This window comes from Malaclemys terrapin, chromosome 20 (assembly GCF_027887155.1).
Source record: "Malaclemys terrapin pileata isolate rMalTer1 chromosome 20, rMalTer1.hap1, whole genome shotgun sequence".
Lineage (NCBI taxonomy): Eukaryota > Metazoa > Chordata > Testudines > Emydidae > Malaclemys > Malaclemys terrapin.
Genome location: NC_071524.1, coordinates 16,266,432 through 16,290,156, shown reverse-complemented (window position 1 = coordinate 16,290,156; position 23,725 = coordinate 16,266,432). Strand labels below are relative to the sequence as shown.

At 62.6% G+C, this 23,725-nt stretch overlaps 1 protein-coding gene across 5 annotated transcripts; it reads right to left on the bottom strand.

Annotated features, from left to right (window-relative positions):
* Positions 1–59: 59 nt before the first annotated feature.
* Positions 60–23,718, bottom strand: RINL (Ras and Rab interactor like). 5 transcript variants are annotated; one of them, XM_054010229.1, is made up of 13 exons: positions 23,639–23,718; positions 22,570–22,808; positions 19,018–20,876; positions 16,888–17,071; positions 16,118–16,235; positions 13,326–13,398; positions 10,625–10,713; positions 9,864–10,223; positions 8,844–9,470; positions 6,760–7,074; positions 5,283–5,411; positions 4,727–4,890; positions 60–1,321 (listed from the first exon to the last, which is right to left on the bottom strand). In XM_054010229.1, the coding sequence occupies exons 3-13, from the start codon at positions 19,077–19,079 to the stop codon at positions 1,004–1,006; spliced, it is 2,439 nt and encodes an 812-aa protein (XP_053866204.1). In that variant the 5' UTR covers positions 19,080–20,876; positions 22,570–22,808; positions 23,639–23,718; the 3' UTR covers positions 60–1,003. The 5 variants fall into 5 exon arrangements, with proteins under 5 accessions (XP_053866204.1, XP_053866203.1, XP_053866206.1 ...); XM_054010228.1 differs by having other exon boundaries at positions 22,570–23,645; XM_054010231.1 differs by having other exon boundaries at positions 19,018–19,171; positions 22,570–23,645.
* Positions 23,719–23,725: the final 7 nt, after the last annotated feature.

The window sequence follows — 23,725 nt, the reverse complement described above, 5'->3', positions numbered from 1 at the left end:
CCACCAGGCCTTGCGTTTTCAGACGTTCTCCTTTTTTATTTAAAGAAAGAGTAACCAAGCGGGCCAAAGTCCTTTTTATAGCCCTCCCTTTACAGGGGAGAAGGTCATATAAATATATAGCCCCTGACTAGGCAGAACGTTCAGGAGTTTAAGGTCACTTCCCCTTTAAACAGGGATTCCCACGAGCTGGGTTCCTGGTCCTAGAGAGAAGTGGTAAAACTCACCGCACGTTATTGGAACCAGCTCAGATTGTGAGGGGAACTAACGGGCTGGTTAGTTACATTCCTCTGGATATGGGGGGGGGGGGGGGGCGTCTGGTGTAGCCCTTGGGAGGGAAGGTGATTCAGGGCAAGCTGCCTCTCCCCTCCCCCCCCTCCCGCCATGCCCCTTGGGCGATATATGCCAGCCCTGCCCCAGAGAGGATATTGGATTGATTTTCCCCCTGCCTCCCGGCTGAGTTTGCCCGCAAAGCGGCAGCTCTTCTGACCCTTTCCCACTGGGCTGCAGTCTCCCAAACGTGTATGGCACAGGACCACCCCGCCCCCGCTCAGGCAGCCGGCTAGAGCTGCATGGTTCCTGCGCTCCGGACCGCAGCGTCCCGAGCCACCCACACCCCGGCCCCGGGCTGCAGCTGGGAGCCAAACTGACCAACACGGCCCCAAGGCTCGGAGAGTTCCAAGGGAAGGAAAAGCCGCCCCGGCTTGGGACACCTACTCCCCCGAGCTGTGCCCTGCAAAGATGGGGACGCCCCAGCCACGGTAGGATTGTCCCCTCCAGTTATAAGTCAATGGGGCTTCTACACTTTCCGCTGGCCGCTCCAGCGCCTGTGTGCTCCGACCCTTGGGAAGTTTGAGTTTGTTTTTTCCCCAGGCGTCCCGAGATATTAGGACCCGGGAGGCTCTGGGGAGAGTCCGGCCTCAGTCCCGAGGTCGCTGGACTTTGGATGCACGGACTGTACGCTCCCATCCAGGCAGCCTCTGATTGCACTGTCTCTCTACCAGCCTTACATGGGTTCCTGAGCAGGAGTTGGGCCGTCGCCCTCCAACGGGGCTTCCGACTCCTCTCCCTTCAGCTTGTAAACGAAGCAGCTGGAGCCGCAGTGGGATTTGAGGGACGCCGAGCGGATCTGCTGGGGGCGGCTGTCCCCCGCCAGGAGGCGGGAGGTGCTGTCCGTCACCAGGAAGAGACCATAGGCCTCCGGGTTGGAGACGCCATATTTCTTGCTGCATATCACGCACACTGAGGCCGCTGTCATGTGGGCGGGGACGGGGATGGCCTTCTGGTTCGCGAAGGGCTCTTGGAAGGAGACGTAGAAGATGTCCTGAGAGAAGGAGAGGGGGAAAAAGATAAATCAAGCAGACCAGAGGCTATGGTGATGGGCTCCCTGTACATACCATAGACAGATCAGATTACAGAGAGAGTGGGTAGGGCACTGGACTGGGACTTGCAAGATCTGGGCTCTATTCCTGCTGAGTGATCTTGGACAAGTCCTGTCCCCGTTCCGTGCCTCAGTTTCTCCTCCCACCCTTTGTCTAGGTGGGAGATGCTAAAGGAATACTCAAGGACGATAAGGCCATTGCAGAAAAACTAAATGAATTCTTTGCATCGGTCTTCACGGCTGAGGATGTGAGGGAGATTCCCAAACCTGAGATTCCCAAACCAGATCTGAGGAACTGTCCCAGATTGAGGTATCATTAGAGGAAGTTTTGGAACAAATTGAGAAATTAAACAGCAATAAATCACCAGCACTAGATGGTATCACCCAAGAGTTCTGAAGGAACTCAAATGTGAAATTGCAGAACTACTAACTGTCATCTGTAACCTATTATATAAATCCGCTTCTGTACCAGATGAATGGAGGGTAGCAAATGTGACGCCAATTTTTAAGAAGGGCTCCAGAGGAGACCCCAGCAATTACAGGCCTGTAAGCCTGACTTCTGTATTGGGCAAACTAGTTGAAACTATAATAAAGAACAATATTGTCAGACATATAGATGAAGATTATTTGTTGAGGAAGAGTCAACATGGTTTTAGTAAAGGGAAATCATGCGTCACCAATCTACTAGAATTCTTTGGGAGTCAACAAGCATGTGGACCAAGGGGATCCAGTGGACATAGTGTACTTAGATTTTCAGAAAGCCTTTGACAAAGTCCCTCACCAAAGGCTCTTAGCAAAGTAAGCTGTCATGGGATAAGGGGGAAGGTCCTCTCATGGATCAGTACCTGGTTAAAAGATAGGAAACAAAGGATAGGAATAAATGGTCAGTTTTCAGAATGGAGAGAGGTAAATAGTGGTGTCCCCCAGGGGTCTGTTCTGGGCCCAGTGCTATTCAACATATTCATAAATGGTCTGGGAAAAGGGGTAAACAGTGAGGTGGCAAAATTTGCAGACGATACAAAACTACTCAATAGTTAAGTCCCAGACAGACTGCGAAGAGCTACAAAAGCTGGGTAACTGGGCAACAAAACAGCAGATGAAATTTAATGTTGATAAATGCAAAGTAATGCACATTGGAACACATATTCCTAACTATACATATAAAATGATGGGGTCTAAATTAGCTGTTACCGCGCAAGAGAGAGATCTTGGAGTCATTGTGGATAGTTCTCTGAAAACATTCACTCAATGTGCTGCGGCAGTCAAAAAAGCGAACAATGCTGGGAATAATCATGCAAGGGATAGATAATAGGACAGAAAATATCATGTTGCCCATATATAAATCCATGGTACGCCCACATCTTGAATACTGAGTGCAGATGTGGTCGTCCCATCTCAAAGAAGATATATTGGAATTGGAAAAGGTTCAGAAAAGGGCAACAAAAACAATTAGGGGTATGGAGCGGCTGCCGTATGAGGAGAGATTAATAAGACTGGGACTTTTCAGCTTGGAAAAAGAGACGGCTAAGGGGAGATATGATTGAGGTCTATAAAATCATGACTGGTGTAGAGAAAGTAGATAAGGAAGTGTTGTTTACTACTCATAACACAAGAACTAGGGGTCACCAAATGAAATTAATAGGCACCAGGTTTAAAACAAATAAAAGGAAGTATTTCTTCACACAACACACAGTCAACCAGTGGAACTCCTTGCCAGAGGATGTTGTGAAGGCCAAGACCATAACAGGGTTCAAAAAAGAACTAGATAAATTCATAGAGGACAGGTCCATCAATGGCTATTAGCCAGGATGGCCAGGGATGGTGTCCCTAGCCTCTGTTTGCCAGAATCTGGGACTGAGTGACAGGGGATGGATCACTTGATGATCACCAGTTCTGTTCATTCCCTCTGGGACACCTGGCATTGGCCACTGTCGGTAGACAGGATACCGGGCTAGATGGACGCTTGGTCTGACCCAGTCGGGCCGTTCTTATGTTCTTTTGTCTATTTAGAGTGTAAGCTCTTTGGAGCAGGAGCTGCCTCGGACTGTACAGCACCCGGCACGGCAGCGGCCCCATCTCAACTGAGGCCTCTAGATGCTACCGTAATACACCTAATAACCAACCACAGGTGGATCAAGAGAAAGACAGTCAACCATTCGAGGCAGCCGTGACTAACTCATTAACGTTTACAAACTGGATAACTTTACATAAAGTGAAGCTTTGTTACTTGGCTTTTCGTCATCACCATTCTCTCTGAATAAGGGTGCTGTGCCTTTAAGAAGGCGGGGCTCTACAACCCTGACTCCTGGGAGGAGCTGTGTGTATATAAACAAGACCAGACACATGGCTGGTAGCTACACTCAAATTCAACTCTTCGGGCCCGCCTCTCGCTGGGCTGCTCATATAAACAGGATGGCGGGAGAGGCTAAAACTCAGACCCCTCTGTTCCCAAAGCACTGGCAATGAAGGAGAATCTCCCTTAGCTTTTTGTGTTGGGTCTATGACACACGCACAGCTGAGCAATTCCATCTCCGTGCGGAGGGGGAAGAGGAATGCCGCATAGACCGGCGCGACTGCTCATTACAACACCCAGAAGCCCGTTAGTCCGTCCAGCCCCAAGGGCTTCCCCAAAATATGGGTCTGTAGAACGCTCGACTCTGAACCTGTCACTCCGCTTTATGGGCAAGCAGCAGCACTACGTGGCGCCGATCGGCCCCAGAGGTAGGGGGCACCGCCCATCTGGAGTACAAAGTTATTAGCTAGCTTATATACATGTTCTGAAACACAATGAGAACCCACTTCTCCGTAGTATTACGCACTTTGGGACTGGTTCCTTGGGATCCCAGATTGCCAGTTCACGCACCTGCTGCGCACGGCGCACTCTCCTCCTGTCTTTTTTCCTAACGAGCTACGCATTTGACACGTTCCCAAGGCGACCGTGAATTCATGCTTTCGTTCGCGGTTGCGGGTCCTTGCTCAGAATAAACCGATGACCCCATTTTTTCCACAGATGGGGAAACTGAGTCACAGAGAGGCGAAGGGACTGACCCCAAAGATCACCCAGCAAGTCAGGGCCAAAGAACCCAGGCTCCCTGTACCCCCTGTTGTAACCAGTAGACCATGCTATCCTCCTAGACCCAGTGATAGAACCCAGAAGTCCTGACTCCCATCCTTCCCCCGCTCTAACCACTAGACCCCACTCTCTTTGCAGAGCTGGGCATAGGACCCTGAAGTCCTGCCCCCCAGTTCCCTCCCACTCTAACCACCCCCGCCAGAGGCAGGTAGAGAACCCAGGCGCCCCCCGAATCCCCCTTAGAACGGTGACCTCCCCGGAGCAGCTGACCCTACCTGGGAGCGGCGCCGGCTGTGTTGGTTGTGGTGGATGGTGCGCCGGCGCTGCCACCGGTGGATGGAGTCCTGCGCTTCGATGCTGATCTGCCGGGTTACCATGGCTGACTGGAAGTTGCTGATGTGGTAAAGAGCCCCGAACCAGGTGGTGAGGTAGTAGCCGCCTGCAGAAGAGGGGGAGGAACGCGGGGCTCAGATGTCAGGGGCCCGTGGGCATGCCCGTCGCCGCTAGGGGCTGGCGGACAGAGAGGATAAAAGGCCTACTACTACTGCCGGCGAGGGGAGACTCCCTCTACAGTCTCCATGGCCTGTTTGCTTCTCACTCGCTGTCTTGAGCTGCAAGGCAGCCGGGTAGCGCCAGCTTCCCCGCCAAGTCCGGCGAGACCCCACAAACTCAGCGCAGCCAAGGAGCCATCGGGGGCTGCCCAGCACTACTGACCAGGGCACGGTTCGACCTCAGTGCCAGGCTCCCAACCCCACGAGCCACCGGGTCGACCAGCCCGGCTGCAGGCTCACCCCTAGCGGGGGCGCCCCGGGGTGCGGCCAGGGCTCTGACCTTCTCCCTGCAGCTGGCTGGGGTCCAGCAGCTCCATCATGTACTCCACGTCCAGCTGCACCGAGACGATGTCGCACTTCACCAGGACGTAGGTCAGCACCGGCAGGAAGTCGTCCGCCCCGTAGACCTCTGAGCAGAGAGAGACACATGGTGAGAACGCCCCCCGTGGGGCCAGTCCCAATACCCTGGGGGGGCTCGATCCCACCCCCCCATGGGGCCAGTCCCAATACCCTGGGGGGGGCTCGATCCCACCCCCCTGTGGGGCCAATCCCAATACCCTGGGGGGGCTCGATCCCCCCCCCCCGTAGGACCAGGCCCAATACCCTGGGGGGGCTCGATCCCACCCCCCGTGGGGCCAGTCCCAATACCCTGGGGGGGTTCGATCCCACCCCCCCCCGTAGGGGCCAGTCCCAATACCCTGGGGTGGGGGGGACCGATTCAGTCCCCCCCCGCAGGGGCCAGTCCCAATACCCCCACGGGGGCCCTCAATCCTCCCCCCGTGGGGCCAGTCCCAATACCCTGGGGGGGCCTCGATCCCCCCCCCCGTGGGGCCAGTCCCAATACCCTGGGGGGGCTCGATCCCACCCCCCCCCCGTAGGACCAGGCCCAATACCCTGGGGGGGCTCGATCCCACCCCCCGTGGGGCCAGTCCCAATACCCTGGGGGGGCTCGATCCCACCCCCCCGTGGGGCCAGTCCCAATACCCTGGGGGGGTTCGATCCCCCCCCCCCCCGTAGGGGCCAGTCCCAATACCCTGGGGTGGGGGGGACCGATTCAGTCCCCCCCCGCAGGGGCCAGTCCCAATACCCCCGCGGGGGCCCTCAATCCTCCCCCCATGGGGCCAGTCCCAATACCCTGGGAGAGTGGGGGCAATCCCATCCCCCCCGCAGGGGCCAGTCCCAATTCCCTGGGGTGGGGGGGGACCGATTCCGTCCCTCCTGCGGGAGCCAGTCCTAATACCCCCGGGGGGGCCTCAATCCTCCCGCCGTGGGGCTGGTCCCAATACCCTGGGGGGGCTCGATCCCACCCCCCCATGGGGCCAGTCCCAATACCCTGGGGGGGCTCGATCCCACCCCCCCGTGGGGCCAGTCCCAATACCCTGGGGGGGCAATTCCGTCCCCCCCCCGCAGGAGCCAGTCCCAATTCCCTGGGGTGGGGGCCATCCCATCCCCCCTGCAGGGGCCATCCCATCCCCCCTGCAGGGGCCAGTCCCAAGACCCCAAGTTACAGGATGTCCACAGTATCCCACACAATCCCCCCCGCCCTGAAACAGACGCCCATCAAGGCGGGGGGCGGAGATGGCAGCTCAGAAACAATTCACAGGGGCAGGGGCAGACACGGGGTAGGACGCCATCTTGGGGGGCGGCGAAGTGGGTTCCCAGGTGGTAGCGGGGATTCCCCCGGAGCTGAGGGCAGGTTTCCCGGGCAGCCTCGTGCTGGGCCCCCCCACCTCCCGCCCCCGAGCAGCCTCCCCTACCCTTGCCGCCCGTGCCGTGGTTCATGGCCTCGTAGATCAGCTTGCAGGCCTTGAGCAGCTGGGCCTCCTTCTTCTTGGGCGAGTAGGCCTGGTGCATCTGGAGCAGCTTGGCCTGGATGCGCTCGAGGGCCGGGGCGTCGGGGACGCTGGCCGTCACCCCCAGCTCCGCCAGGCTCTGGCGGCTCATGGTCAGCTGGTGATCGCGCAGCTTCTGCAGGCTCCCGTCCCGGCTGTGGAAGTCCAGGAGCTGCCCGTAGATGCAGTCCCGCAGTGGCTTCAGGACGCACTTGTACAGGGCCGCCTCCACCACGGAGCCTGTGGGGGGATGGAGAGAGGGGGCGGGGGGGTCAGGCAGGGGGTGTCCAGCACAGGGCAAGAGCTTGGGGGCTCCAGATTAGGAACCTCGTCTCCATTGGGCCTGCTACATGGGGGCTGGGGCCCAGGAGGGCAGAGGCAGCTGCAAAAGTGACAAGGGGAGTGGGGTCTAGTGGTTAGAGCTGGGGGTGTGTGTGTGTGTGTGTGTGTAAGCCAGGACTCCTGGGTTCTCTCCCCAGCTCTAGGAGGAGAGTGGGGGCTGGTGGTTAGAGCAGGGAGGGGCTGGGAGTCAGGACTCCTGGGTTCTCTCCCCAGCTCGGGGAGGGGGAGGGGAGTGCGACACCACACACCCTAACCCCAGAGCACTTTGTTCTCTCCGTTAAAGCATCGCTAACACCGAATGCCGCCCCGTCTTGTGGAGCTGGGACCCGTTCTCCACTGCTCTGCCCGAGCCCCTGGCTCCCCGGCCCTGGCACCAAGCTGTCCTCCCCCAGGAGTGGGGGGAGTCTCTGGGCCCCCCCACAGCACCAAGGGGCCAGGCCCGGTTCCCCTTTAAGAGCTCTCCTCCCTTCCGCCCCCCCAGTCCCCCGTCCGCCACCCCCCCAGCCCTCGGCTTCCTGCCCAGGTGCTCACTGACACCCCGGAGCAGGAGCGGATGCTGCAGCGGGCTGGGGGTGGTTTGACCACAGTGGCCTTTCCGGCTGCATTTATAGACAGCGCTTCTCTTCCTGGAGGGGCTATTTATAACCCCGGGGCGCTACTAGCTTACCCGTGACAGGCTCCGTCTCGGGGGGGGGGGGTGGAATCTATTCAGGGGCCCTTCCCCCCACCAATTGCCAGAGCCAACCAAGATCGGGTGCAGTCTGGGCAACCTTCCCCCCTCCCCCCAGCACATCTCACCCCAACCCCAGCGATGCGGGGGGGGCGGGAGAAGAGAGAAAATCTGTCTGTGGCCTGTCAGGCCTTGGGCACTCTGCTGAGACATTGTGCAGCCGGGAAGCGGCTGAGACCCAACAAGCTCGTTCCATGCAAGGGGCCGGGGGGGATGGGGGGGGGGAAGAGGTGGGAAATGACTGGGGGGGGGCTGCTGGTGCAGGTTAGATCCAAAGCAGTGACCTCAAGGTGGGACCCACTGAGCCAGCCCCCCGCCCCCGTCCCGCCTTGAGAATTCCTCCCATGGGGGAGGGGAATGTCCCCCTTCTTCTGCATCACTCACCCCGAACCCAGCTCCCAGCCCCTCCATCCTACGGCCGCCCCGTACCCAGCTCCCAGCCAATCCCCATCCTACCGTCCCCCGTACCCAGCTCCCAGCCAATCCCCATCCTACGGCCCCCCGTACCCAGCTCCCAGCCAATCCCCATCCTACCGTCCCCCCGAACCCAGCTCCCAGCCCCTCCATCCTACGCCCCCCCCCGTACCCAGCTCCCAGCCAATCCCCATCCTCCGTCCCCCATCCTCCCGCCTCCCCGTACCCAACCCCCAGCCTGCCCCCATCCTCCCACCCCTCCTGTACCCGGCTCCCAGCCAATCCCCATCCTCCGTCCCCCATCCCCAGCCAATCCCCATCCTCCCACCCCCTCCATCCTCCTGCCCCCCATACCCAGCTCCCAGCCACTGCCCTCTGCAACTTGAACCCAAAACCCGGCTCCCAGATGCCTCCCCTCCCCAGCTCCCAGAGCACCCTCCCCCCTTGAGCCCAATGCCCAGTTCCCAGCTGATGCCCCCCACCCAGCAACCCCCATACCCAGCGGACGCCCCCCGCCCCGTACCCAGGTCCAGCTCCTCGAGGTCCCCGTACTCCCAGGCGTCCTGCAGCTCCGAGCTCTCACACAGGTAGCCCTTGAGGCTGCTGATCATCTGGCGGATCTCCTGCAGCAGGTCGGTGCTGGTGGGGTGCCGGGCTGCCCCGCCCCGCAGCACGTGCCCCACGAAGTTCTGCACCAGGCCCCCCACGTAGGAGGCCGGCTCCTGCGTCAGCTCCTGGACCCGCTTGGCCAGCCGGCGCTCGGCCGAGAGGAAGCTGGTCAGGGCGCTGCCCACGGCCGACAGCCGGTGCAGGACCCGGCCCGGCAGCGCCGCCGACTGGTGCTTCTTGCGGGGCGTGGCCGGGTGGGCGTCGGCCTCCTCTTCCACGCTGCTGACCGACAGCGAGTCCAGCTCCGGGATGGGCGGCAGGAGCAGGCTGTCCCGGGGGCCCAGCAGCGAGGACTCCGAGTGGGACTTCTTCAGCGCCCAGGGGGCGTCCGAGGCCCCCTCGATCCAAGAGACCCGGTGCGGGGAGGCCGGGCCCTCCTGCCGCTCGGCCGGCGGCGGGGACGACGAGTCCTCGGACATGTTCCAGGCCGGCCGGCGCACCAACAGCTTCCGTTTCACGGAGGCCGGGGGGGCATCATCACCTGCTGGGGAGAGCGGGGGCGCTGAGGGGCTGGGGTCCCGTTCCCCCAGTGGCAGCCCCCTAGAGCGCATTGCCCCGGGCAACGCCCCATAGAGGACGGGAGTCCCAGGATAACAACCTACTACAAGGCTCGCCGCAAAAGGGAGCAACTCCTTCTGGTCTAGGGGCTCTGGGGTGAGGAATTTACCCCCCCTCCCTACCCCCAATCCTGAGTGCAGGGCAATTCCACCCCCCAGGAGCCTGCAATATGGGGGGGGTCCCCTGTGGGAGAGGGGAAAGGGTCAGCCAGGGCGAGCGTGTTACCCAGATGCCACAACCGCACTGCGTCCTAGCACCCGCCCACCCCCCAATACCAACAGCTCCACCCCCAAACCGGTAGGCCGCTGGTGCTGACCTTTGCCCTGCTCCCCCTCTTTCCCGGGCTCCGGGGCTCCCAGCTGGTCCGTCTCGGCGGCGGCAGGCGCCAGCGGCTTGTCCAACAGGCCGGGCCCCTGCCCGTTCCTCAGCCGGATGGTGCCCCCTCTCTCGGGCGGGTGGAACGGGGGCAGCACCCCGGCGGGGAGCCAGCCCTCGCTGCTGTGCTCCGACAGGAAGAGCGGGTTGATGATGCAGAGTGCCCCGTCCTCCGACGTCACCCGGATGCAGCAGGCCGGACGGCTCCTCTCCGGGGGGTTGGGGGGCTCGGGGCTGGACCCCATGTTCTCTTCCTCCTCCTTGCCTGAGGCCGACGGCTTAAAGGGAGGACTCCAGAACCCTGCCAGGGACACCGGGCAGCAGGAGACAGATGTGAGCCCCTGGGCAGACGGAACCTATTGGGGGGGGGGGTCCGCGCTGTGTGCTGAGGGTAGGACACAGGTACTTTTCCTGCCCCACTGTCATGCTCTGGCCCTTACTAGTTAAAGTGGGGTGGGGTGAGGTGAGGTGGGGAGCAAGCCAGGACTCCTGGGTTCTGTCCAGCTCTCGGAGGGGAGTGGGGTCTAGTGGTTAGAGCAGGGGGGCTGGGAGCCAGGATTCCTGGGTTCTCTCACCTGGCTCCATACAGAGGTCGGACACTGAGCCGACCTGACCCCATTCCCCCCTCCCCCGAGTGAAGGTGTCTGGTTTCCTCGCGGAGGCCCTGGCTGGGGGTGAAATCGCCCTCGGGCGGGCACTCACTCATGCCCAGGGCCGCGCAGGTGTCCAGCTCGGCCCTGCCGAGGTGTTGCAAGGTAGCTGGGAGCCCCAGCGGGAGGGGCAGCACGTCCCTGCAAGCAAGAGAGACCAGGAGCCAGTTAGCGGAGGGCTGCAGGGAGACGGGGGAGTGCATCAAGGACCCTCCCGATGCCCACACCGGCCAGGGCCCTGCCCTCCTGGCACCACCCAGCCCCCCCCCGGACGCCCACACCGGCCAGGGCCCTGCCCTCCTGGCACCATCCAGCCCCCCCCAGACGCCCACCGGCCAGGGCCCTGCCCTCCTGGCACCATCCAGCCCCCCCCCGGACGCCCACACCGGCCAGGGCCCTGCCCTCCTGGCACCATCCAGCTCCCCCGGACGCCCACACCAGCCAGGGCCCTGCCCTCCTGGCACCATCCAGCCCCCCCCAGACGCCCACCGGCCAGGGCCCTGCCCTCCTGGCACCATCCAGCCCCCCCCCGGACGCCCACACCGGCCAGGCCCTGCCCTCCTGGCACCATCCAGCCCCCCCAGACGCCCACCGGCCAGGCCCTGCCCTCCTGGCACCATCCAGCCCCCCCCGGATGCCCACCCCGGCCAGGGCCCTGCCCTCCTGGCGCCAACCAGCCCCCCCCGGATGCCCACACCAGCCAGGGCCCTGCCCTCCTGGCGCCAACCAGCCCCCCCCAGACGCCCACACAGGCCAGGCCCTGCCCTCCTGGCACCATCCAGCCCCCCCAGACGCCCACCGGCCAGGCCCTGCCCTCCTGGCACCATCCAGCCCCCCCGGATGCCCACACCGGCCAGGGCCCTGCCCTCCTGGCACCATCCAGCCCCCCCCGGATGCCCACACCGGCCAGGGCCCTGCCCTCCTGGCGCCAACCAGCCCCCCCCAGACGCCCACCGGCCAGGCCCTGCCCTACTGGCACCATCCAGCCCCCCCCGGATGCCCACACCGGCCAGGGCCCTGCCCTCCTGGCACCATCCAGCCCCCCCCGGATGCCCACACCGGCCAGGGCCCTGCCCTCCTGGCGCCAACCAGCCCTCCCCCCCAGACGCCCACACCGGCCAGGCCCTGCCCTCCTGGCGCCAACCAGCCCCCCCCAGACGCCCACACCGGCCAGGCCCTGTCCTCCTGGCACCATCCAGCCCCCCCAGACGCCCACCGGCCAGGCCCTGCCCTCCTGGCACCATCCAGCCCCCCCCGGATGCCCACACCGGCCAGGGCCCTGCCCTCCTGGCACCATCCAGCCCCCCCCGGATGCCCACACCGGCCAGGGCCCTGCCCTCCTGGCGCCAACCAGCCCCCCCCAGACGCCCACCGGCCAGGCCCTGCCCTCCTGGCACCATCCAGCCCCCCCCGGATGCCCACACCGGCCAGGCCCTGCCCTCCTGGCACCATCCAGCCCCCCCAGACGCCCACCGGCCAGGCCCTGCTCTCCTGGCACCATCCAGCCCCCCCCCGGATGCCCACACCGGCCAGGGCCCTGCCCTCCTGGCACCATCCAGCCCCCCCCGGATGCCCACACCGACCAGGGCCCTGCCCTCCTGGCGCCAACCAGCCCCCCCCAGACGCCCACCGGCCAGGGCCCTGCCCTCCTGGCGCCAACCAGCCCCCCCCAGACGCCCACACCGGCCAGGCCCTGCCCTCCTGGCGCCAACCAGCCCCCCCCAGACGCCCACACCGGCCAGGCCCTGCCCTCCTGGCACCATCCAGCCCCCCCAGACGCCCACCGGCCAGGCCCTGCCCTCCTGGCACCATCCAGCCCCCCCCGGATGCCCACACCGGCCAGGGCCCTGCCCTCCTGGCACCATCCAGCCCCCCCCGGATGCCCACACCGGCCAGGGCCCTGCCCTCCTGGCACCATCCAGCCCCCCCCCAGACGCCTGAAATGGAAGAAGCAGGGGTGCCGCGGGGGAGGGGCCTGCCCCACACTGGGCAGCTGCAGGAAGAAGTCACCGTGGCCACCCTGCCCCCACCCCCGCAGCTTCCTCAAACCCAGGCCCGCGCCCATGAATTCCGCTTCCCCGAACGCAGGGCTAGAGGTCGGGGATGCCCCCACCCCTGAAGGGCGCACCTCCCCCATCACGCACCCACATCCCCTCGGCTAGGGTGCTTTTCACCAGAAATGGGGTGGGGAGTCAGGAGTGGTTAGAGCCAGGACTAGACCCCACTCCCCTCCCAGAGCTGGGGTAGAACCCAGGAGTCCTGGCTCCCAGCCCCACCTGCTCTAACCACTATACCCCTCTCCCCTCCCAGAGCCAGGGATAGAACCCAGGAGTCCTGGCTCTCAGCTCCCCTGCTCTAATCACTAGACACCCCACTCCCCTCCCAGAGCTGGGGATAGAACCCAGGGGTCCTGGCTCCCAGCCCCACCTGCTCTAACCACTAGACCCCACTCCCCTCCCAGAGCTGGGGTAGAACCCAGGAGTCCTGGCTCCCAGCCCCCCCTGCTCTAACCACTAGACCCCACTCCCCTCCCAGAGCTGGGGTAGAACCCAGGAGTCCTGGCTCCCAGCCCCACCTGCTCTAACCACTAGACCCCACTCCCCTCCCAGAGCTGGGGATAGAACCCAGGAGTCCTGGCTCCCAGCCCCTAACTGATAGAGGCAAAGACCCAGCCCTGGGAACAGGAGAGCAGAGACTCAGGGGAAGTGTCACCTGTCCCCTCCCATTCCCCCCCCGCCCCCAGCCCCGCTCACCTGCTCACGGAGAGGAAGGCAACCAGTTCCAGTAGGCCCAGGAAACGCAGTTGGGACCCTTCCAGGCAAACAGCTAGAAGAGAGAGAGATGGGGTCTGAGACACAGAGCAGGCCCCAAGGTGCTGGGGGGGGCTCCAGGGGGCTCGCCTGACAGCAGAAGCCAGCTGGAAGTTTTCCCCAGTTGGGAGAGTCTCTTGAGCTCCTAAGAAGCGGCTTGTTCTGGGGTGGGGCACGTCACAGGTCAGGTCGGTTCCAAAGTGTGAGTGTGGCGGGGGGGGATCTGAGTGCCAAGGCCTCCAGTGCCAGACCCGCTCCCCAGTTTGTGCTCCCCATAGCACCAGACTGCCTAAAACCCTCCCTGATCCCATGTGCCCGATGGTGAATCAGAGGGGAGTGGGTTCTAGTGGTTAGAGCAGGGTGACGCGGAGGGTCCATGGCAGAGCCGTGGCAGCCCCCCAGCTGGGGCTGGGAAGAAGGGGGGTCTCTCCCCGGCAGCCACAGCCCTGGAGCTGGGGAAAGTCGCCTCTTCCTCTGCCCGCCGCAGCCCTACACGTCCCAAATTCCCTCCACCCCCTCTTCTTACCCCACTGCCCTCTCCTCCCGCCAAGGTCACCACCTCACCTTACACGGGTGTCTGCTGGGTGGCCCGTCATTCTCTCATGTGCGGCCACCCAGGGAATAGGGGCCCAGTCCGGCCCTTAGAGGGAACTAGCCATGGACCAGAGTTTGAGAACCTCTGCACCAGACCCCACTCCCCTCCCAGAGCTGGGGAGAGAACCCAGGAGTCCTGACTCCCAGCCTCCCCCCCCGCCTGCCCTCGGCTCTAACCACTATCTGGCATTGTCCGGCACTCCTTTAAATCAGGTACAAGCCTCGGCTGTTTCCTGATGCTCCCAGTCCTGGTCCACACTGACCCCTCAGGGGCAAGCCCGAGGCCCTGGCTGGCTCCAGCGTGGCCGTACCCCGGTCTGTTCCCTTCAGGACTGCCCCGAGCTACCCCACCTGCCCCCGCCCCGGGCACAGAACGCGTCCGCTGAGATCGGCAGAGATAAGCTGCCCCGACTCTTCCTAGAAGCGAGGAGGAAGCTACGACAGACTGCCCTGATGCCAGCGCAGGCCCGGATGGGGCCTTCATATCACTAACCCAGGGGCTGACGAAGGTTCTGGCTGGGGATGGAACCCAGGAGTCCAGGCGGGGGGATTTTTTTATCCACCTGCTTGACCTTGGGCCCAGATCAGCCATCGCTCTGTGCCTCAGTTTCCCCCTAGCCAGCTCTGCACCAAGCCAAGCTCCCCACACTGCGCCTTCTCCACCTCCGGCAGCTGCCTCCTCTCCCTAGCAGATTCACAGTCCCCCACCTTTCCAACACCCCCAGCCATGAGATGTCCACAACCTGCAAGCCCCCTGGGCTGTCAAGCCAGATGCACCTTTGACATAGACCTGGCAGGAGCACCGGACAGGGAGCTCGGACACCTGGGTTCCATCCATCCTCGGCTCCTTTACCAGGAAGAAGGAAAGGACTTGCTGACTGGGAATGGGAACCCAGGAGTCCTGGATTCAATCCCTTTCCCTGCTCCCGCCCTCTGTATTACCTTGGGCCAAGAGCTGCCATCTTCCCGTGCCTCAGTTTACCCCATCTATCCTAAAAAGGGGGATGATTTAACCTCCCCATTAAGATGTTGTAAAGGGGGGAAACTGAGGCACAGAGCGAGAAACAGAATTGTTCAAGGCTACAGAGTGAATTAGGAAAAAAGAACCAGGAGTCCTGGCTCTCAGCCCACCCCCCTGCTCTAACCACTAGCCCCACTCCCCTCCCAGAGCTGAGGAGAGAATACAGGACTCCTGGCTCCCAGCCCCCCCTGCTCTAACCACTAGACCCCACTCCCCTCCCAGAGCCAGGATGGAACCCAGGAGTCCTGGCTCCCAGCCCCTCCTGCTCTAACCACTAGACCCCACTCCCCTCCCAGAGCCAGGGATAGAACCCAGGAGTCCTGGCTCCCAGCCCCCCCATTCTAACCACTAGACTGAAGTCCTCCCTAGCTGGGCGCTGCCCTTTCCTGCCCCACATACCTCACCAAGGAAGCATGAGCTGGGCAGGGGTGAAGCTCAGAGGCTGGTGCTGAAACCCAGAGCAGCATTGCCACCGGGAGCAGCCGGCTGCGTCCTGGGAGGTGGGTGGGTCTAGTCCGCAGCCCCTCCCCGGGGTCCCCAGCATGGCATCAGATCCTTCCCCCTCCGGGCTTTTGCTAGAGCTGGGGCCCTTCCCTTTTCTTGTACACAGGAGGAAACGACGTCACAGACCTCAGGACTTTATGGGCCCGTTGTCTCATCCAGCTGCTGTCGAGGCAGTGGGGACTAGTGGTTAGAGCAGGAAGCACTGACGTCTGGACTCCTGGGTTCTATCCCCAGCTCTGGGAGGGGAGTGGGGTCTAGTGGTTTGAGCCAGGACTCCTGACTCCCCACCCCCACCCCACTCAACTCTTAAAGACCTAGTAACCTGCCCCCACCCCAAGACAGGTGAAAAGCACCCTAGCCGAGGGGATGTGGGTGCGTGATGGGGGGAGGTGCGCCCTTCAGGGATGGGGGCAGCTCTGGGTGGGGAGTGGGGCTAGTGGCTAGAGCAGAGGGGGCTGGGAGCCAGGACTCCTGGGTTCTCTCCCTGGTTCTGGGAGGGGAGTCTAGTGGTTAGAGCCGGGGGGCTGGGTGTCAGGACTCCTGGGTTCTATCCCTGGCTCTGCTGGCACGCTGCACGAGCCCAGACATGTGGCTCCCGGGGGCTGCCCTGACCTACCTGAGCCGTCCTCCTTGATCTGGAAACAGCAGACGCCTCCGGCTCCGGCTCCCTCTCCGCTGCTCTGCACCGACAGCGCCTTGAGCTCCCCGCTTCCCGCGCCGGTCACCAGGAATGTCTGGGGACGGGAGAGAGTTTGGCGGGTTTGAAAGGGAGCAGGCCAGTGGGGCACTAGGGTCTGGCTTTGCAGGCCAGTTTGTGGGGTCCCCAGCTGAGATGGGGGGGCAGTTTGGCTCTCTCCACGCCCAACAGGGCCTTGGTTTGTCCCCGAAACTTGCAGTTCCCAGTCTGACCCCTGCCAGCCAGGAATGGTGCTAATGGCAGCCCCAGGGCATTAGTCACCCCAGTGCCAGCCCTCCACGGGGGAGGGATAGCTCAGTGGTTTGAGCATTGGCCTGCTAAACCCAGGGTTGAAAGTTCAATCCTTGAGGGGGCCGCTTAGGGATCTGGGGCAAAATCAGTACTTGGTCCTGCTAGTGAAGGCAGGGGGCTGGACTCGATGACCTTTCAAGGTCCCTTCTAGTTCTAGGAGATACGATATCTCCATTTAAAAAAAAAAAAAAAAGGGGGGGGAGGTGTAGCCCCAAGCCCCCCAGCTGCCACCTTACAGCCCCACCCAGCCGCCTCCTTACAGCCCCGCCCACCTTCTGGCCCCGCCCACCTTCCAGCTTAAAGCCCTGCCCATCTCAGAGCCACACCCACCTTAGAGCTCCACCCAGCCACCACCTTATAGCCCTGCATGGTCCCACACCCACTGGCCAGCCACTTACCCCAGGCGGCTGTATCCTTAGCAGCTCCGTGGCTTGCTCCGGGCGCAGGGTGAGCAACTGCCAGAGCCCCCGGGTCAGCAGGAGCCTGTCTAGGAGCGTCAGGGGGGGCGGGGGCTGGCCTCCCGCCGGGGCCTGGCCTCCCGCCGGGGCCTCGCACTGGCCATTCTGCAGCAGGCGCTGGGGGCTGCACGCAAACACACGAGAGGCATTGAGCTGGGGGTGGGCATCGGTACGTCCGGCCAATGAGAGGGGGTGGCGGTGCCTCCGGCTCGCGTCCCATTGGCCGATGTGGCAGCGCTGTCCCAGCTCCTGCTCGTGTAGCTGAATTTAGCGGGGCATGAAAAGCCCGTGGCTGGGTGTCCCGGATGCCTGGGTTCTAGCTGGTCACAGGAGATCCCAGCCCAGCCCCACAGCTCCTCAGAGCAGGAGGTGCGGGTGTTCTCTACCCCCCTGCCCAAGGCAAAGACCTCTCCGCACTGTATCTGTTCCTAAGGACCTTAGCAACCCCTGGAAATACACATGCACACGCGGGTCGAGCATTTAAGGCTCTGGATGGCACTCAGGGCATGTTGGGTCAATCCCCAGCTCCCTGGGTGAGGCACGGCATCGCACCGTGCCTCAGTTTCCCCACTTGTAAACAGGCGCCACACCCCTTCTCCTTTGTCTAGTTAGATGGCAAACTCATTGGGGGCAGGGACCGTCTCTTATTGTGCGCATGTGCAGTGCCGGGCACAATGGGGGACCTGATATCTGGCGGGGGGAAAGGAGGGGGTGCTGCTGCATCTGGCATGACAGGGGGACCCCAATCTTGGTTGGGGAGGGTCTGTGCGGTGCCCAGCACGATGGGGGGCCCCAATCTTGGTCAGGGGGGTTAGTGCAGCTCCCAGGATAACAGGATCCCCCCAACCTAAGTGGTGAGGGGATCAGGCCAAGCCCTGGCATGATGGGGGGGGACAATCTTAGTTGGGGGGCTCTTTGCAGTGCCTGGCATTAGAGGTGCCCCGGTCTGAGTGGCGGTGTCTAGGTGCTACTGTAATGTTTTATATCACACTCCATCGGGACTGACGGGGGGGGACCCTAGTATCAGCCCCCCCCCAAAAAATCTGTAACTGGGGTGAAACGGGGGTAGGGCCCCAGCATACCTGATGATCCAGGGGCCCCAAATTTCTCTGCACCCCGTAACCGTAGTGTTACCCCCTTTCCCAGGGCTGCTCTGGCCCCAACTTGGACCCTAAACGTTGCCAAACAGAGCCGGAAGCTACAGAGAATCGCTTCTCCTGGTGCCGAGCTGCGCGTGGGACGGACGGACACACACACAACTCCCCGGCCTCCTGCGAGGGACGCCTACCCAGCCCCACTACGAAAGGAACGCGGCTCCACCACGTGACGGCTCCCTCCACCCACACACCCTTTGTAACTGCTGAAAAAGCCACCCAGCCACGCTCTCCTCCTCCCGCCCCACCATGGCGGATTTCCAGGCCTCTAGGGACTGGGGGGAGGTGAAGGCCCAGCCGTGGGGGGCTTCCCCGAAGCCAATGGCCTGAACATACGTTCAAAGGGCTTCCTGAAAAGTGTGTAAATCGGGGGGGGGCATGAATACACCACCCCCTGCACCCCAGCCTACACCTCCCCCTCGCCGGGCCCTGCATACCCACACATCTTGAAATCCCATCAAACCCGCTCCCAGCTCGAACTGGGAAGCACCGAACCAGGAAGGAAACGTATCCATGGCACTGCCCCGGGCCTCAGTTTCCCCCACCCACCCCGTCTGGCCCTGGCCTCACTGTCCCCATCCACCCCCCGTCTTGGGCCCCCCGAAGGCAAAGTTTTGCTGCTGGATGTCCCAGACAGCAGAGCGAGGGCTGGGAGAAGCTGCAGAGCTTAGCACAACCCCACACGGGGTCTGACCAATCCCCAGCCCTCCCGCCAAGGGGGCTAGAACCCAGGTCCTCTTGCTCAGACCCCCTGACTCTCGAGCTAAAGCAGAATCCCCACTGGCTGGGAGCAGTATAGGGCATATGACACGCAGCAGCGGCCCTGGTGCCATCCAGCAGAGGGCAGTGGTTACACATGCTCTGTCCAAAGCTTGGCTGGCTACACAGACTCACTCCCGTCTAGAGGTTTGCTTACCGGTTATCACTGTCCCCAGCCCCCGAAGGATCGACATCTTCTTCGGCAGACACGTGAGGCATCCTTTATAGCCCAGTAGCTGTAACTAACCCATCAGCAGAGGCGGCTTGCTCGGAAACCCGTGTCCCAGGATGCATGTAGGTGCCAGATCCCTCTGCAAGCAGGAGACAACTTTGTAATGGGGAGGGGGGGGGCGTAAAGGACCATTGTGGGGGGGTGTTGCCCCCCTGCCTGCTGCAGTGTTACTCTCACTCGCATTACCCCCTTCAGCCGCTAGGTGTCTCTCTGTGCAGCACAGAGGTCCGAGCAGGGGCCTGTCCCCTGGTTAACAAGAGAGACAAAGCTGGCTCGCGAGCTGTGTTGGGGTATGTCACTGGGGGTCAGTTCTCCTCAACGCACACCTCCTGTTTCCGGAGGACCGTGATTCCGCGTGGCGCTACCACTGCCCACGGGCGGGATAACAGCCCTGTAGGATCGGACCCGGCCTGACACTTTCCGGTCCTAGGCATTGGCTATTCAGCCTGGGAGCGCCTCCAGGCAGGGCCTAGCTCTTCCAGGGGTGCAATGGGGGTCCCCACTTCCAGCGGGGGCCTCTAAGTGCTACAGGCACATACATCAAATAGGGGATGGACATCTCTGGAGACTGGAGTCCTTTGTTGGTTGCTGGAGCGGGAGCTCCCCCCGACACAGAGCCAACACCCCTCAACCTTGCCCTGGACAGGACCGCAACTGAGTCCTGGCTCCATGGCCCCGGAGAGCCGCCTGCTCCCCTGAAACTCCCTGGCATCCCCCTTGGCACATCCGTCTCTAGAGTGTGCTTGTAAAGGGTTAACAGCCCTCTCCCGACCCCTCCGTGGGCCCAGTTATGGGGCGCTCGCTCCCCGGCCAAGCCCGAGGGAGCCTTAACCCCCCACCCCGCCCCTCCCACCTGCAAGCCCATATTCCCAAAGGGGGGCCACCGGGCTTCAAAACCAACCCAGCGCTGGTTTCAATCTGCCCAGCGTGTCATCAGGGGAGGCGGAATCATCCCCAGGCTTAGTCACTGGGTAATGGCAACCCCTATTTCAGTTCCTGCGCTCTCCCTGGCATCTGGGTGGGTTTCAGCATCGCCTCCCCCGTGAGCGTGCGCCCAGAGAGACTCTGGGGGCGTGAGTGAGATCGGGCTCACCAACTGGTTTGTAATTTATTAGGTGCATTATGGTAGCACCAAAAGGCCCCCAGCCAAGATCAGGGCCCCGGTGCTGCACAGATGCTGACCAAGATCGCAACCCCCTTGCCCTGGCTTCTGTGCAGACATAGGGCAAGAGATAGCCCCTTGCCCCAAAGAGCTTCCACTCTCAATAGACAAAGGGTGGGAGGGGAAACTGAGGCATGGAGCCATGACTTGCCGGGGGTCACGCAGCAGAGCCGAGGCCAGAACCCAGCTCTCCTGAATCCCAGCCCCCTGGGCCACTCTGCCTCTGAGCCTGAGCTACAGGGAGGGAGCTGACAGATGTCGGACCCCACCGATTGGGCTGTGTGTTGGTGCGGCTGGCCGTACGACGGATGACGGGCCCTGCGGCTGGTAGGCATCCAGCCGGAGATGCTTAGACTTCTGTCTGATGCCCGAGTGGAGCAACTGGGAGTCCCGTGGGCTGCGGATGAGGCCCTCTTTCCACGATCCACACCCCTTCACCCAGATCTCCCGGGCACCTGGGCCCAGCCCAGGGCCTTTGCCGACAGACGCCGCCGGGAGAAAGCCAGCGAAGGAAGAAAGCAGCAAAGCCAGGGGGCTCTTACCTGGGGCAGGGAGAAGCAGCGGCGGGGAGATCTCCGGCGAGGACGAGCGCGAGGGGGAGGTGATCACGAAGGAGCGAAGGCTGCGATGCCAGGGCTGTGGTTATTATACCTCCGGCAGCCTTCACGTGGTCTCTGGGCCGTGCCGGGCGGAGGGGAAAGGCCGCGGGGCGCGGTGTGAAGGCGAGAGAGGAGGGGGAGGGACCGGCGCGTTTGGGTGTCACACTTCTGGCACCTGGGAGCGCCAGCGACACGGGCGGGGTGCCCTCAGGCGACTCCCCCCGGGATAGCGTGGGCAAAAGGGCCAGGTTCTTCGGCATCCAGGTTCTGGGCTAGCAGTGGGCTGCGGGTCGGGAGTGAGGGGCACCGGCAGGGCTGGGCGGGACCCGGGGCTGGGCTGGGGATCAGGAGTGAGGGGCACCGGCAAGGCTGTTGTGGAGGGAGCCCGGGACTGTCCCGACAGGTGCACAGCCCTGCAGGGATGCTGTGAGAAGGGACCCAGCCTGCGAGGCCCGCACAGGGTGCACGTTTCGCATTTCCTCCCGCGCCTCCTTTATCTGAGTTCAGATCTACGCAGCGAAGCTCAGGTGGGGGCCGGCCCCGGGAGCGCTGGGGCCTGTGCGGGTCGGGGGACTGGGGGGGGGGGGGGGAGGAGGGAGGGAAAGGATCTACTGGAGCAATTCCCCCAGACCTTCCATCGCTCCTCTCCCCCCACATCAGAGCCATGGGCCCATCTAGCCTGGTATCCCGGCTTTGTCTGCCCGCACTGGGCTCTTAGGCCCATCTGATCCAAACCCTCCCCCCAGCCCCCAGTGCTCCTGCGCGTTCTCCCCTCGCTCAGCATCTCGGTAACTTTCCGTCTCCTCCCACCCTCGGCCTGCGACAGGAAAACACGTCGCCACTTTCCCTCCCCGGCTAAAAACTCCACCGGCTGGGGCCGGCCTCTGGCCGCGGGCTGGGCTGTGGGTGAAGAGCGGGAAACACTCTACCCCACCCCACTCCCAGAACTATCCCAGCAGGGGGGAGTGGTCCTTCCCCGTCACCTCCACCAGGGGGACTCACTCGGTTACCCAGACAGGGGGCAAAGGTGGGCGATCTAGGGCCCAGCCCAGCCGCTCGCCCCACGGCATCGGGCACAGCCGGGGAAAGGCAGAGCTGTGAATTACAGCTGCCCCGCAGCAGGGAATTCGGCCTGAATTAGGGGCAGCCGTCCGCAGGTGAGATCGGCTGGCTGGGGGGGAGGCCGAGGCCGTAAGCGGGGCTGGGGGCGCAGTTGGGGGCGCTCTTCCTTCCCAGCAGCAGGAAGGGACGGATCAGAAGGGAAGCAGAGTTCCCCTGTCCCGGTCTGACCACCGCAGATACTCACAAAAGCCCGACTGCTAATACCACGGTCAGCTAGACTTGGGAGCGCCCCAGGTCTGCTCCAACCCATAGCCCCCCTCACCTCCCTGAGCGGGGGGCAGGACCCAGGAGAACTGGCTCCCAGCCCCGCCTCTGCTCCAACCCAGAGACCTCATCCCCACTCCCAAAGCCAGGGGCAGAACCCAGCAGTCCTGACCTCCACCACCCTCCCAGAGCCAGGGGCAGAACCCCGGAGTCCTGGCTCCCAGCCCCCTGCTCCAACCCACAGCCCCATTCATGCACACACACCCCCCCTCCGCCCCGAACCAGGGGCAGAACCCAGGAGTCCTGCCTCCCAGCCCCCACCCTTGTTCTAATCACTAGTCCCTATCTGCCAACGACAGCTCTACTTCCCTTCTGCGGCTCAGCACGTACCTGCTCCTTCCCTCCACAGCTCAGCCACGGGCACCAGAGCCGTTTCGACGCCGGCTCCGTCCCTGCGCGACTGGGAAGGGACGCCAGAGCCCCCAGCCCCTCCCTGCAGGCCGAGCCAGGATGCTGTTTGGTTTGTGTCTGTTCCGGTCTTGCAGCCGAAGGGGTTTCGTAACCCTGCCGCTCGCCTGGTCTTGCTGCCTCTGACAGGAGCTCGCCCGGCCTGCTCCAGCATTGGCACCCTAGGCGGAGGAGAGGAAGGGCGGCTGGCGCTTGCCCCAGCTCTGGGAGGAGAGTCGGGTCTAGTGGTTACAGCAGGGGAGGGCGGGAGTTGGGACTTCTGGGTTCTCATCTTAAGTCTGCCACTGAATCTCAATTTGACCTGGGGCCAGTCACTCCTCCCGCTGCGTGCCTCAATTTTCCCATCTGCAGAATGGGGATAGACACACAGAGCTGCCCTCCTGAAGTGACGCACGCCAAGCGCAGAGGGCCATGGTCTCGCCTGCCGGCGAGAAACCTCTGACTCGGGGGCTGAGCCTGTCCGCACTGCAGCCAGCGGGCGAGTCCCACAAGGGGAAGGAAACTCGGGCTGGATTCTGATCTCGGCTAAATCCGCTCTCAGTCGCACCAGCGCGTCTATAAGTAACAGCAACGATGCCCGTTTCTTCTTTACCAGATCTCAACCCGCCTCACCCTCTTGAACAGATTTATCCTGCAGCTTTACCATCCCCGTTTCACAGATGGGGAAACTGAGGCAGGGAGCAGCTAAGGGCCACTTCCTGTGGCCACAGTCACACAGGAAGTCCACAGCCGAGACAGGAATTGAACCTGGGTCTCTGTCATAAGCCACTGCCTAACACTGCCGCCCACCCCTCCCATTCCCTCTAGGACGGCACTGAGATGACACCACCCCAGAGTAGGTTGTGTCAACTCTTTATACAAGGATCCTGGGATGGTGTCAGCATTGAAATGCAGCCACCTCTGGGGCAGGACAGGTGTTTATACAGGGATCCTTTGAAGTCAAGCGAGTCATTCTGGATTTACACCAGACCGACAGAATATGGGCCAATACCTCCGCAGCACCAGGACCATCTACGGCTCTGCACAAAATTCGATTTCCCTTTATACATTCATGTCAGAGGGAGAGAGACCCAAAAGC

What these genes read in the sequence shown, in the direction of transcription:
- RINL (XM_054010229.1), bottom strand. Translation starts at nt 19,079, where the DNA reads ATGCCTCACGTGTCTGCCGAAGAAGATGTCGATCCTTCGGGGGCTGGG. An exon ending in GATCAAGGAGGACGGCTCAG is followed by an intron (nt 13,399 to 16,117) that starts GTAGGTCAGGGC and finishes TCTCTCTTCTAG; the next exon opens with CTGTTTGCCTGGAAGGGTCC. An exon ending in CCACGGCACGGGCGGCAAGG is followed by an intron (nt 5,412 to 6,759) that starts GTAGGGGAGGCT and finishes CTCTCTGCTCAG; the next exon opens with AGGTCTACGGGGCGGACGAC.